At 67.9% G+C, this 12,028-nt stretch overlaps 3 protein-coding genes across 3 annotated transcripts; all 3 read right to left on the bottom strand.

The window, feature by feature from the left end:
* Window positions 1–7,372: 7,372 nt before the first annotated feature.
* On the bottom strand, window positions 7,373–8,241 carry EMIHUDRAFT_435185 (hypothetical protein). Its single transcript, XM_005778150.1, has one exon. The coding sequence runs from the start codon at window positions 8,204–8,206 to the stop codon at window positions 7,907–7,909; it is 300 nt and encodes a 99-aa protein (XP_005778207.1). The 5' UTR covers window positions 8,207–8,241; the 3' UTR covers window positions 7,373–7,906.
* Window positions 8,242–9,007: 766 nt separating this feature from the next.
* Window positions 9,008–10,249, bottom strand: EMIHUDRAFT_100704 (hypothetical protein; the record flags this gene model as incomplete). The annotated part of the gene is made up of 2 exons (XM_005778149.1): window positions 9,008–9,152; window positions 9,444–10,249. The coding sequence occupies 2 exons, from the start codon at window positions 10,247–10,249 to the stop codon at window positions 9,008–9,010; spliced, it is 951 nt and encodes a 316-aa protein (XP_005778206.1).
* A 549-nt stretch (window positions 10,250–10,798) lies between these two features.
* On the bottom strand, window positions 10,799–11,556 carry EMIHUDRAFT_354089 (hypothetical protein). The gene has a single exon (XM_005778148.1). The coding sequence runs from the start codon at window positions 11,530–11,532 to the stop codon at window positions 10,909–10,911; it is 624 nt and encodes a 207-aa protein (XP_005778205.1). The 5' UTR covers window positions 11,533–11,556; the 3' UTR covers window positions 10,799–10,908.
* Window positions 11,557–12,028: the final 472 nt, after the last annotated feature.

The following is a 12,028-nucleotide window of genomic DNA, read 5'->3' as shown; positions in this document are numbered from 1 at the left end:
TCCCCGGATGGGAGGATGGGGGTGGGAGCCATGGAGGTGGGAGGATGGGGGTGGGAGGATGGGGATGGGAGGATGGGGGTGGGAGGATGGGGGTGGGAGGATGGGGGTGGGAGGATGGGGATGGGAGGATGGGGGTGGGAGGATGGGGATGGGAGGATGGGGGTGGGAGGATGGGGATGGGAGGATGGGGGTGGGAGGATGGGGGTGGGAGGATGGGGGGTGGGAGGATGGGGGTGGGGTTGCGCCTCTGATGCCGCCGCCGCCACGTGTCGTGGCCCCGGAGCCGGGCCGTCGCGAGATCTCGAGGGAGGGAGGGGAAGAAGCGCCGAGGGAGGGAGCGGAAGCAGTCGCGGCGCGCGCCGCCCGCCGCTCCTCCACCGCCGCCCTCCACCGCCGCGCGTAACGCTCGGCCAGCCGGTGCTCCTCCGCCGCGCGCGCCGCGGACCGCGCCGCCGCCGCCTCGACCCCGACCGCGTGTCGCGAGAGACCGACCTGCAGCCACGCGGCGACCGCGTTCGCGCGCAGCCCCCGCGCGTGGCGCGTTGCGGCGGCGGCGAGCTGCGCCGCCTTGTACTGCTTGCGGCAGTGGTACCTCCTCCACCCCTCCCAGCACGCGCGGCAGACGCGGCGCGCGTGAGCCGAGCGCGCGAGGCACCGCGGCGCGCAGAGCTCTGCTTCCCGCCAGGCGAGGTAACGCCGCCACGTCCGGATGCCCCGCCGCAGCCGCCAGCAAGACGCGGACTCGGCGGCCACGCTGGCGCGCCCTGCGCCCAGCCGCCGCCGGAGCACGTGGTCGCGAATCGCGCCCAGCGCGCCACTCAGACTCCGAGACAGCGCCGCGGCGCGGCTGGCCTATGGCAGGAAGGGTCCGAGAAGGTTCAGGGGATGGTCCGAGAGAGGCATCGCCCTCCGAGACAGCGCCGCGGCGCAGCGCACCTCTCTCTCGGTCGCGAGGGCGGCCGCCGCTGCAGCGAGCGCCCGCCAGCGCCGCAGCGATCGCTGGGCGGCGGCGCGGCAGAGGGCGGCGCGATGCAGCTGCAGCTGCCGCGCCTGCTGGAGCCGCTTGTGCGTTCGCTGCACGAGCAGGTGGAGCCAGCAGCCGAAGGAGCGGGCGAGCAGGCAGCCCGCGCGGTGCACGTCCGCCCTCGCCCGCAACGCTGCGGCCGAGCACGCCTCGGCCGCATTGCGCCGCCAGCGAGCAAAGGATAGGAGTCGGCAGCCCCGGTCGGACTGCGCGGAAGCAGCGGCGGCGGCGGTGGAGCGCTGCAGCATCCGCCGCAGCGCGTGTCGGCGGCGCAGCGCCCGCAGGGCGGTGGTGCAGTGTTCCCGCGCGTCGCAGAGCTGTATTTGAGCCTCCGCGCGCCGTCGCCACGCCTCTGCTCCGCGGTGCAGCAGCACAAAGTAGCGGTGGCGAACGCCCCTCCTCCAGCGCAGCCCCGCCGCCTCCTCCTCCTCCGCTAGCCTCCGCCACACGCGAAGGCACCCCCGCAGGGCGCCTCGCCGCGCCTCCTCCGCCGCCACACCAGACAGAGCCGCTGCCTCGACCTCACCCCGCCACCGGAGCAGCGCCTTGCGGCCTCGAGAGCGACGGAGGCCAACCGCCGCCGCTGCCGCCGCCGCCGCGCCGCGCCGGTCCGCGGCAGCGGCTGTCGACCACCGTGTCAGCGCCCGCCGCATCGCACAGAAGGCGGCGGCGCCCTCCCGCTGCCGTGTCACGCCCGCGACCCACGACCGCAAGCCTCTCGACACCGCCGCCGCAGCGACGGCTCGCTCGGCCGCAGCTCTCGCGCGCTCCACCCGCCGCCGCTCCGCCACCGCCGCCTCCAGCGCACGCAGGCCGCGCCTCGTGGCAGAGAGGCGCGCGCGCTGGCCGCAGCCGCTCACCGCCAGGGCCCACGCGGCGGCTCCGTCGGCGGTGGTGCGCCAGCGACGGAGGAGGCGGCGGGCGGTGGAGAGAGTGAGGAGGGCGGCGGCGAGGGGAAGGAGGGCGGCGATGCGGCGCCGGTCGACGCAGAGAGCTCGCCAGCCTGCGAGCACGGCGCGTTGCAGCCTGGCGGCCATGAAGGAGTACGCCTGCCGCCGGCGGGCCGCCGCGGCTGTCGCCGCCCGCCTCGCACCCTCCCAGCGGCGGAGCGCCCCGCCCGCCGCCGCGCCGCGCCACGCGCTCGACGCGAGGCGCGCCTGCTCCCCGCAAAGCTGCCGCTCTCGTGCAGAGCCGCTCCAGCGCGAGAGGGAGGAGGCGAGGCGGAGGGCGTGATGCCGGCGGCGGAGGGACGCGCGTCGGGCGAGGAGGTCGGCGGAGGCCGGAGGGAGGCTGGCGCGGCGCTCGAGCCAGGCGCGCCAGGCGGAGAGGGAGTGGTGGAGCATCGAGGTGGCGCGGGAGAGGAGGACGCGCCGCGATGCGGCCGAGAGGCGCGTCTGCTCCGCCCAGCCGGCGTAGCAGAGCTGGCACAGCCTCGCCGCGCGGGAGGCGAGGGCGAGGTTGCTGCGGTGGCGCGACTCTCGTGCGGCGACGTGCCTCGCGCGCCAGCCTCGCCTGTGGGAGGGGAAGGGCGGTGGCAAGTGACGCGCCGTGCCGCGGGCCGCGCGCTGGGGCCGGCGTCACGCCGGCGAGGGTATCCACACAGGGCAGTGTGCTCAAGTGCGGCAGTGCACCAGACGAGCCAGACGAGCACTCTGGCGCGGTGGGCGTCGGCGGCGTGGCACTTGGCGGACCGGAGCGCCACGTGGCGCGCGTACCACGCAGCGACGGAAGGCCATGCGCGGCGCAGGGCGACGGCGCGGCCGAGCAGCGCTGCGTGCTGCGTCAGCTGCAACTGGTGCGACCTCCGCCGCCAGCGGAGCATTAGTCGGCGCGCGGTTGGGAGGAGCAAGCGACGCGCCGCCGGGGCTGGCAGAGGCGGTGGCGGGGAGGCGGCGGTGGCTGGCGCGGAGGCAGAGGTATTGGCGGCGGCGGGAGGCGCAGGAAGCGGCCGGGGAGGCCTCATGTATGTCGCGCACAGCGGCAGGTAGGCGCGAAGCCGACTGTACCGCACAAAGTGTGAAAACCATTTCGTGAAGAGTGGGCGCGCCACCCAAGAGCCTAGGTAGGTGATCTGTGATCTGTGAGGGTCCGCCCGCAGGCGCATTTTGTATACCGAGGCGGTGCCCGGTGCCGAGCGCAGGCAGAGCCCACAGGTCGGACCTTAAGACAGCATTGTAGATCCCTGGGCGAGGGTGGTGGAGAGGGCGGTCCGGCGGCGGAGCACCCACCTCCTCCCGGCGAGGTAGGTGCGGATCGGCAAGGCGCAAGGATCTTTTTGCCTTATTATATCATCCTTGGGTTGTGATCTAAGAACTTGAAAGCAACCACGCACCAGGGGGCGCACAGCAGCACGGAAGCCCTTGCTCTCTATAAATATATACGCGCGACCTCCCGCGAGCGCGGCGGGATCGGAATTGCGGCCGGAGGGAAGGGCGAGCCGCCGCCGCCGCCGCCATACCATCAGCGACGACGACCGCGGCTCGCCCCAAACGCCAGGCGCTGGATCGGCAGTAGGGCTTGGGCGGCGCAGCGTAGGCCTCGAGCCACACGAGTCGCCGACAACCCCCCCTCATCGACGTGATGGCCGCACCCGCTGCCGGCCGATGCAAGCTGCCGCCTCCACCGCACCAGCGATACTGGCCGCGGCTCGCCGCCACGCGCCGGCTCGGAAGAGGGGGTATCGGCGGCGCAGCAGAGCGGCATGCCTCGTCATTCGAGCAGCACCAGCCCCCCTCTTCGACGTGACGGCCGCTCTCGGAGCCGGCCGGTGCGCGCCCGACCCACGCCCCCCCTCGCACCCCCCCGACCCCCCTGCGCGGCGCCCCCTTCCACTGCGCGCCGGCTCGAGCGCCTATTGCCAAATCGCGACTTTCGAGCGCAGTGCACGCGCCCCACACGTCACGCGCGCGCAGGAGAGCTTGCGGCAGAGCAGTACCGTATACTCGCCGGAGGCATCGCGCCGAAAACCCCGCGCATTCCACCCCAACAGAGGCTGCAGGAGGCAGATGGCCAATAGCGACGATCGTTACGAAATGTTGCCTTACCGGGAGCTCTGCAAGCTGTCTTGGGTGGTCAGGTTGGAGCAACAGCTCCTGAGCACGGCGCCGCAGGCGCCTGTTGATAGGTCCAGGTGACAGCCCTGGATAGGCAATGCATACGCCTACCTGGGCCTCAGATCGACCGCGTCCCGGTGCTCTGTGGTCGGATTTGTGACGCCGCCGCACCGCGCCGCGGTCGGGGGCCCTCCGGAGGCCGAGGATGGCCGTGACGGACCGGGACGAGCTCTGGGAGGTTCAATGTCAGTGTATATATTGTAGAGACCAACCATGTGCACAATATTTCTCAGTCTAGCTAAGCCAGGGGAGGCGATGCCGGGGCCGTACAGCAGCTTGATGGTGCTTCGCCGGCGTGCGTCCCGGAGCGGTGCCGGACGGGGGACCAGGGGGGGAGGAAAACGGAGGGCAGCGCCGACGCCGCTCTGACCTTTTAACTTCAAACAAAGACAGTGGCACGCGCCGCAGCGCGGTGCATGCCACTGTCAGGAGCGGATCCGTCAGTTAGTCGTGCTCACGCTGGGATCGTGCCCTCCGCAACCTGGGCAGACTTTAGGCTACAACAGTACGAAGAAGAAAACACACTCGCGCTGGTGCCCGGTCGCGTCCCGCCACATCCGGATGACCTCTCCGTTGTTTTCCCTCTCTTCCCCGTTGGAGGTAGACCGCTCGTCTAGCCAATCAGCCTTAAGCGATAGTGCTCCAAGTACTCCCTCATTCCATTAATTACATAGGGGGGGGGGGGGAGGGAATACACGATCATCGTTGGTCCTCGCAACTAGGAAGCCAGACGGGCAACGGAGCCAGGTCTACTCGTCCTACAAACATGCCTGGCAGCCCGTGAGCGTGACCGCCTTGTACCCTTTCCCTGGCACCACTCCCAATCCCGCACATGCAGGGCACTGATTTTGAACCCGCTCTCAGCGTCAGCGGAGCAGGCGTTGGCGATTTGGTATGATACGCCAGTTGCGCGCCAGCGCGGGACGGGGGCTGTCGGGTGGTGCTGGGAGGGCAGTGGAGAGGGAGTGCAGCTCAGAAGTGTGGTGTGGCATGCACCCACAGACGCCAGGGCTCGCCACAGCGGGCTCGCGGGGCAGCTCGGCGGCTTGGCGCATGCGTCGGTGGACGTTGGCTGTGTCGTCTGTCGGTCGGCCAGGTGCGTGTACAGACAGTACGATGTGCATGTGCAGAGCACGAGTGTACAGTCAGCCGTCCGCTTGCTCGCCGCACGCTCTGCTTTGACCGAGTAAGCCAACGTTGAGCGTCATGCTAAATTAGATCTATAAAGCTCCGACCGACTCGATCGGATCGCGCAACCGGTACACAACTTCCATGCTGAAGAAGGAAGTTCTGACGTGTCAAAGGCCCGCCCGCAGCGAGCGGGACTCGCACAGAAGAGCAGCAATGCTGCATGCGCCATGCCTATGCCTGAGGATTTTCACTCTCAGCTCTTGGGCGAGCGTGACGCGGCTCGGTCTGAGTGCGCAATGCTTCGGTCGATGCTGTTCCAGTATGCGCAGCTGCTGCTGGAGGTGCGATTGAACTCGCCCGTACCCATCACTGCGCCCAACACTTCTGACGCTCTTCAACCCGTCACGAATGTACCGCACCGAGACTCTCCTCTGCCTGCAGGCTCGGCCTTGGGATGCGTCGCTGGCTGCCAAGGTGGCGACGCTGCGCGATGCAATGGGGGCAGTCCAGCGAGCTTCAGGACCACCGTCTCCGTCGCCTCTCCCCGTTGCGGGCAGTCAGGCGGACAGGACCTGCGGCAGCGTCGGCCCCGCGCATTCCGCGGGCCATGGCGTAGGCGGCGGCGGCGGAGAAGATCACGCCCAGAGCAAGAACAGCGGCAATGCCGTGCAAAGAGAACTTGCGCGGCTTCGGCTGCGAGAGGGTGTCTGGCAGAAGAAGCTAATGGAGCAGCAGGTGATGACGGACAAGGCGGAAGCGACGGCAGAGGAGGCGCTGGCGACAGCCGCGGCGGCTTCAACCGCGCGGGCCAGCGCTGAGGAGGCGCTGCGGGCTGTGCGGCTCCAGCTCGGTGAGGCGCTGGAACGCCTCTCCGAGGCACGCCACGCGGCAGAACTCGCAAACGAAGGTGCCGAGGAGGCACGGCGTCGTGGACAAGCCGCAGTGGCAGAGGTCGCTGAGTCGCAGGCCCGCTCCTCGTCGCTTTCTCCGCGCCCGAAGATGGCCTCCGCTCGCCATGCTGCCACTCAGTCTTCGCTTAGGCTGCTCTTCTCGAGGCGCGTGTTGGCTGGGCCCGAGAACGGCAAGCCGCCGCCACAGAGCGGGACAATGCCGAGGCGGCTCGTCGCGGCCTCGTGGCGAAGCAGGGCGAGGCGCACGAGGCGGCGCGGCGTGCGGCAGCGGCCGAGGCTCAGCTAAGGGCCGGCGAGGACGAGGCTGAGCTATCAGCGCCGCAGCGGCGGGAGCAGGCTTTGCGCCACCCACCCTGACAGAGCAGCCACCGCCAAGAACTGACCCCCTGGAACTGACCTTTGATGCCCTTCGCCCGGTTCGCTGTCCTGCAGCTCGCGAGCGCCGAGGCTCAAGTACGCTCGCTCACATCGCAGCTGCGGGAGAAGGATGCGGCGGTACGCGCGAGCGGTCCATCGACGCGACGCAAACGATGCGCGCACCGCTGACGGGTGGTTGCAGCGCGCGATGTCTGGTCACGTTTAGGCGCCGAGGTGCGAGATTTGCGCCGCGCGTTCGGCGCGGCGCAGGAGAAGATAGCCACGCTGCGTGCTGCCGTCGACGGTGGCTACCAAAGTGGCGGCGCGGTGGGCGGACGCGCGTGCGAGACTGCCGCTGTGGGCGAGGTCGCACACGCCTCCGCGCGCACAACGTACGCGCAGCTTGCCGCGGGCCTCGAGGCGCCAAAGCACGCCCGAGCCTCGCTCTGAACACGCATGGAGCTCGGGCTCAGGATGCGCGGCCTTTCGTGCTCCAGGCGCTCCGCTCGACACGCGGCCGTCCGGACGATGCACGGTCCGAGCGAGAGGCTGGGCGCGCCACCGAGGAGGCAGCGTCGGCGGAGCAGAGCCTCCCGCATGCTGGCGTTGCCACGCTCGTCGAGCAGGACCTGAAGCGGACGAGGGAGGGGCGGCTGCGCGCGCAGCACCAGCACACCGTCCGCGGGGCTGATGATCCTCCGGGAGCAGGAGAGGCGGGGGCCATGCTGCACGCCATGCTACGCGCCGAGCGGCAGCACAGGCAGCGCGACTCGCCCGTGGAGCCCGCTTCTGCTTCTGGTGGCCTGCCGACGCCGCCGGGTCCAGCCGCCCCTGCCGCCAGTGAAGGTGCACGTGCAGCCCCGCTCGAGCGCAAAGCCCGGCCCTCAGCCGCAGCCGCGGCAACGGCCGCTGCAGCAGCCGCAGCTGCGGCCAATGCTGCTGCGGCGGCGGCCGCGGCAGCGGCCGCGCATCCCGTCGCCTCGCCGCCGGCTGGGGGGCCGGGTCAGGCCGGTCGAGTCCGCGAAGTCAGGGAAAGCGGGTGAGGGTCCAGGGTGCTGCCTCGGCTGTACGGCTCTACGTGGTGGCTGGTGCTGTGGGATGTACCTCACCCAAAGAAAGTACTTTAACTCACTTGACACATGTGCTTGCTAGAGACATGCTAACTCGTAACTGGGAGTGCGCGCCAAGGAAGCAACCCTCAACGATACCGTCCTCTGCACACGGCGAGCCAATGGCAGTGGCAATGGAGAACGCACTTTCAAGCGTCCTAGCTAATGCAGCTACATGTTCGCGATGGTACAAGGCTAAGCGGCTCTTTGCTCCCAGGAGAGCCAGGGGGCAAGGGGCGGCAGTAGTGGGCCGAGCGTTGCTCAGTGGCGACGGCGGCCTGAGGTGTCGCCCTTGGGAGGCGAGGGAGGCGCGTGCAGAGCGTCACGCAGCTGCTGCTCCTTGTCCAGGGCCACGCCGACCGCGGCTGGGAGATCGTACTCGGGCAAGTCCTCATCGTGCTCCAAGCTCGCCGCCTGCTCCGCCTCGCTGAGCATCTCCGAGTCGTACTCCGCGATCATGTCGTGCACTTCGCTGGCGATGTCGTCGATGATGTGGGCCTCGGCGGAATCGGCTGCGACGATCACCGGGAAATAAACTGGCGCGAGTGCTGAGAGCTGCATCGGCGTCAAGGCAAGGGCGAGTCTCGGCAGAAAGCGACCGCGTCCATGACGCGTCCGATCGCCGAAAAAACCGTGGATCGCCGGTGCGAGCGTGCGGTTAATGACTGCACTCCAAGTGCTCCAAGTGCTCCCAGTGCTCCGCCTCCCATTCCTCATTTGGTGCGATTCGAGACAAAGATGGTGCCCTGCTCCATACTCTCTCTCTCTAAAGGGGAGTGCAGACATGGTTCTACAATGGCAACACTCGCCACTCGCGCAGAGCTCGAACGGTCTCAACGGGGGTCGTGCCCACGCGATGGCAAATTCTCAACATCAATTCACGACGGTTTAAGTTGGCGACCGCATAGCGCGTGGCGGTAGCTCCTGCCAGGGCGGGGTCCAGGCTGCTTTAGTCGCGGGGCGGGGGAAGCTCCTGTGTGGCGAACATACGTGACGAGCTGTGTGGCGAACCTGCAGCTCGTCCGAGTCCATGCGCATAACGCTACGCTGAACCAAATTGTCGTTAGACGGAGAAGCGCTCGCGCGTGCATCTGGCGGTAGCGGCGCCCAAGGAGGCATCGCCACACGTAGCCCGCGACGGAAAGCAGCACCGCGAGGCTGACAAAGGCAAGGGCTAGCTCGTTGGTTGCGTTGCCTTGCGTCGCCCAGAGGCCAAGCAGCGGTAGGTGCCGGGCGCCATCGCTTGCCGGCGGCAGCGCGTGTTTCCATTGGAGCAGCTCCTCGCTCAGCTCGCCCGAGGCGACGGCTTCAACTCCATGGCGGTGAAGGATCTCGAGCAGTCCCGCCTCGTCTGCGTGAGCGTCACGGATCCGCCTCGAGCTTGCTGATTGCGCCGTCGCCGTTGGCGTCCAGCTCGTCCTTCTCGCTCTTTGTCACCCGCCCGTCCCCATTCAGGTCCAGCGCCTCGTGCCCGCTCACGCGCCCAGCCATTGACATCCGTGGTTGCCTCGAGTGCCTCAAATCTGGCCTCAACCACCGCCTTCTCGCTCTTGCTCAGCTTGCCGTCGCCGTTGAGGTCGAGCTTGTCAATGAGCTCCAGCGCTTCCTGTCGACTCACCGCCACCTCTCTCGCTGGCGGGTCCATATGTTCTTTGCCTTTCCGCACGCCGGCGCACGCCGCTCGATTGTCGCGTAAAAACAAAAAGAAATTCAGAGCTTTACGTATACACGGTATGGCGCCAACGGATCACGCACTCAAAAATTGCGGCTGTGGCCGAACGCGTTCTCGAACGCTCACGCGACGATGCTCACGCCGGTTCCTAGCGCCGCGGAGACAGGTGCGGAGGCTGGAGGCGGCCTCACGGTCGACTTGAACTCGTTCCAGGTGAGGCGCTCCTCCACGCCGTCCGCGTCGGTCTCGGCGAGCAGCCGGTGCAACCTCGGGTTGGCAATCTTCATCGACGACATTCGCTGGAGGTCGCGGAGGCCAAGTATCGCGACTAGGTCCTCGTCCGCCTGGATGCGCTTCTGGACCTCTGCCCGGGTCAGCGTTCCGTCCGACCCACCGCTTTCTGCCTGAAAGACCGCTTTGCTGCGCGCGAGCACGATGGAGAGCTTAAACTCTTCCAAAGTCAGCTCGCGGTTGCCGTCCATGTCGGCGTCGCCGAACAGCCCCTCAAAGGAGAACTCGGAGCTCTTCATCGACGACATTTGCTTGAGGTCCGGTTTGCCCAACAGCTTCTCCAACTGATCATCTTGCTGGATCTTCGCTCGCAGCTCCCCGCGGGAGAGCGTGCCCCTCCCATCCGTGTCAACCTCCTCGAACACACGCTCGATGTGCTCGAGAATGGCGGGATCCTTCATCTCCGCAGCCGGGCCTAACTTTGCCTGCGCTGTTTTGATGCGGCTGGCGAGGGTTGGATCTGCAAAGAAGGCCTCTGCAAATGTGCGAAGTTCGCCAGCGGGGACATTCTCAACGTGGAGTGCAGCGACGAAGCTCTTCATCAGCAGCCGCAACTCTGGATGGCTGCGGAAGTAGTACTCGTTCGCAATGCGGACCTCTCGCGAAAGCTGGTCCAGGTCCTGCTGCTTGGCGGGCTCCATCGCGCGAGTCGGCGGAGCAGCGAGCGGGGGCCGAGAAACCGTTTCACGCGGCAGGAGGAACCAGAAAAACTATGAAGCCGAACCTTTTCCGGCAGCTTGGTTTTCACGCGGGATTTCGGTGGCCACGCATCATGCTGCGCTTCGCGAGCAATCGCGTAACGGGAGGCTCGCTGGCTTTTTGTGGCTTTTGGGACGGCTTTTTTGGATTCTCCCGCCCTCCCACTCCTCTCTTGGATTAAATAATAAATAAATAAAACGGGCAAACTCTATTTCTCGCAGCAACTCTTTTAATGGCGGCCTCGACTGCAATGGCGTCCCGTGAGGCGCTGCGTCGCGCGCCGCGCTCCGGACCGCGCGCCGCGGTGGAGCGTTCGCTGCCGCTCGACCTCTCAGTCCTTACAGCTTCCGTCCGAAGATGCAGGCGGTGACGAGCTGCCGCAAGAGCCAAGACACCGCAAGAGCAGATAACCATAACGACTCTGCGCGTCGCGCCGCCGCTGCGCGCTGGCATCCTTCTTCCTAGTTCCTTTTGCTCGCGGAATGAACGAGACCGCAAGGTTTATTTTATCTTCACAGTATCGCGGCGATGTATGGGCTACACATAGCATGCTACAGGATGGTGGGCAGCCGCCAGAAAGATCGTAGCTCTCGCTGAGAGCTCACTTTTCCGACCGCGCCGCTCGCGCCGCGGCGCCACGCCTCGCCCGCTGCCTGCGGCGCGTCTTCTTGAGCGGCGCCGCGCCGCCCCCCTCCTCGAGCCCCGCCCCCTGCCGCCGCATGAAGCGGTTGCCCGTGTCCTCGAGCGACGACGGCTCGGTGCCCGGCGCCACAAAGGCGCCGCCCGGCATCCACATCGGCGCCTTTTCGCGCTGGCGGCCGGGCGGGGAGGGGGCCGCGGAGGAGGACATCTCCGCGGCGCGCAGCCGGTCCATCTCCCGCTCGATCGCGTCCGCCTCCTCGTCCTTTCCCTGCTCCCGCAGCTGCGGCGTCACGCGCGCCATCTCCTCCATCGCCTGCGCGCGCTGCGCGGCGGCCTCGCGCCGCCGCGCCTTGCCCTGCGCGTCGCTGTACGCGAGGAAGCCGAGGAAGCCGAAGAGGACAGTGAGCACGCCCAGGTACGCGACGGCGACCGGGCTCTGGAAGAGGTCGCTCACCGGGTTGCCGACATCGGAGAGCAGCGCGAGCGGCGCCTCATAGGCGGCGAGGGCGCACGGCGCCGTCGAGCGGGCAACGGCCGGGCAGCGCGAAGCGCGGAGCAGCGGCCGGGCAGCGAGGAAGGTCATCGGGCTGTGGGGCACGAAGGAGAAAAGGGAAAGAATGAAGGTTTCGAGTTCATTTTATAAATGAATGTTCATGCCAGCGCTCTTCGTTTTTCACATTTGTTTATTCACGGGGGGCAGCAACCCCAGGTTCCTAGGGGCGTGCTGTGAACAACAGCGAAGAGACGCCGGGACGGACGCTCCCAGTTGTGTCGGGCGCACAAATGGCTAAATCACGAGGTGTTGACCCGGACCTTGACGACATCGAAGCCGCCCTCGCCTCCCTCCGTGCGCTCACGACGGACGAGCGCATCTCGCTCGGCGGGGTGCTGGCCGTGCTCGTGGGACGCCGCAGCGACGGCTGGGACCTCGAGCCGACCGCCAAGGGTGCCGAGCGCTTCTCCGCCGCCCTGCTGCGCTCGATTCTGTGCGGCGTGCTCGAGCTTCCCGCGGAGCAGCTCACCGCGCTCGAGCCGCTCTCCGCTCCTCCCCTCGAGGGGGATCCTCCCTTGTCGCCCGA

The sequence above is a fragment of the Emiliania huxleyi genome, assembly GCF_000372725.1.
Source record: "Emiliania huxleyi CCMP1516 unplaced genomic scaffold EMIHUscaffold_25, whole genome shotgun sequence".
Classification (NCBI taxonomy): domain Eukaryota; phylum Haptophyta; order Isochrysidales; family Noelaerhabdaceae; genus Emiliania; species Emiliania huxleyi.
This window is presented reverse-complemented; position numbering and strand designations above follow the sequence as displayed.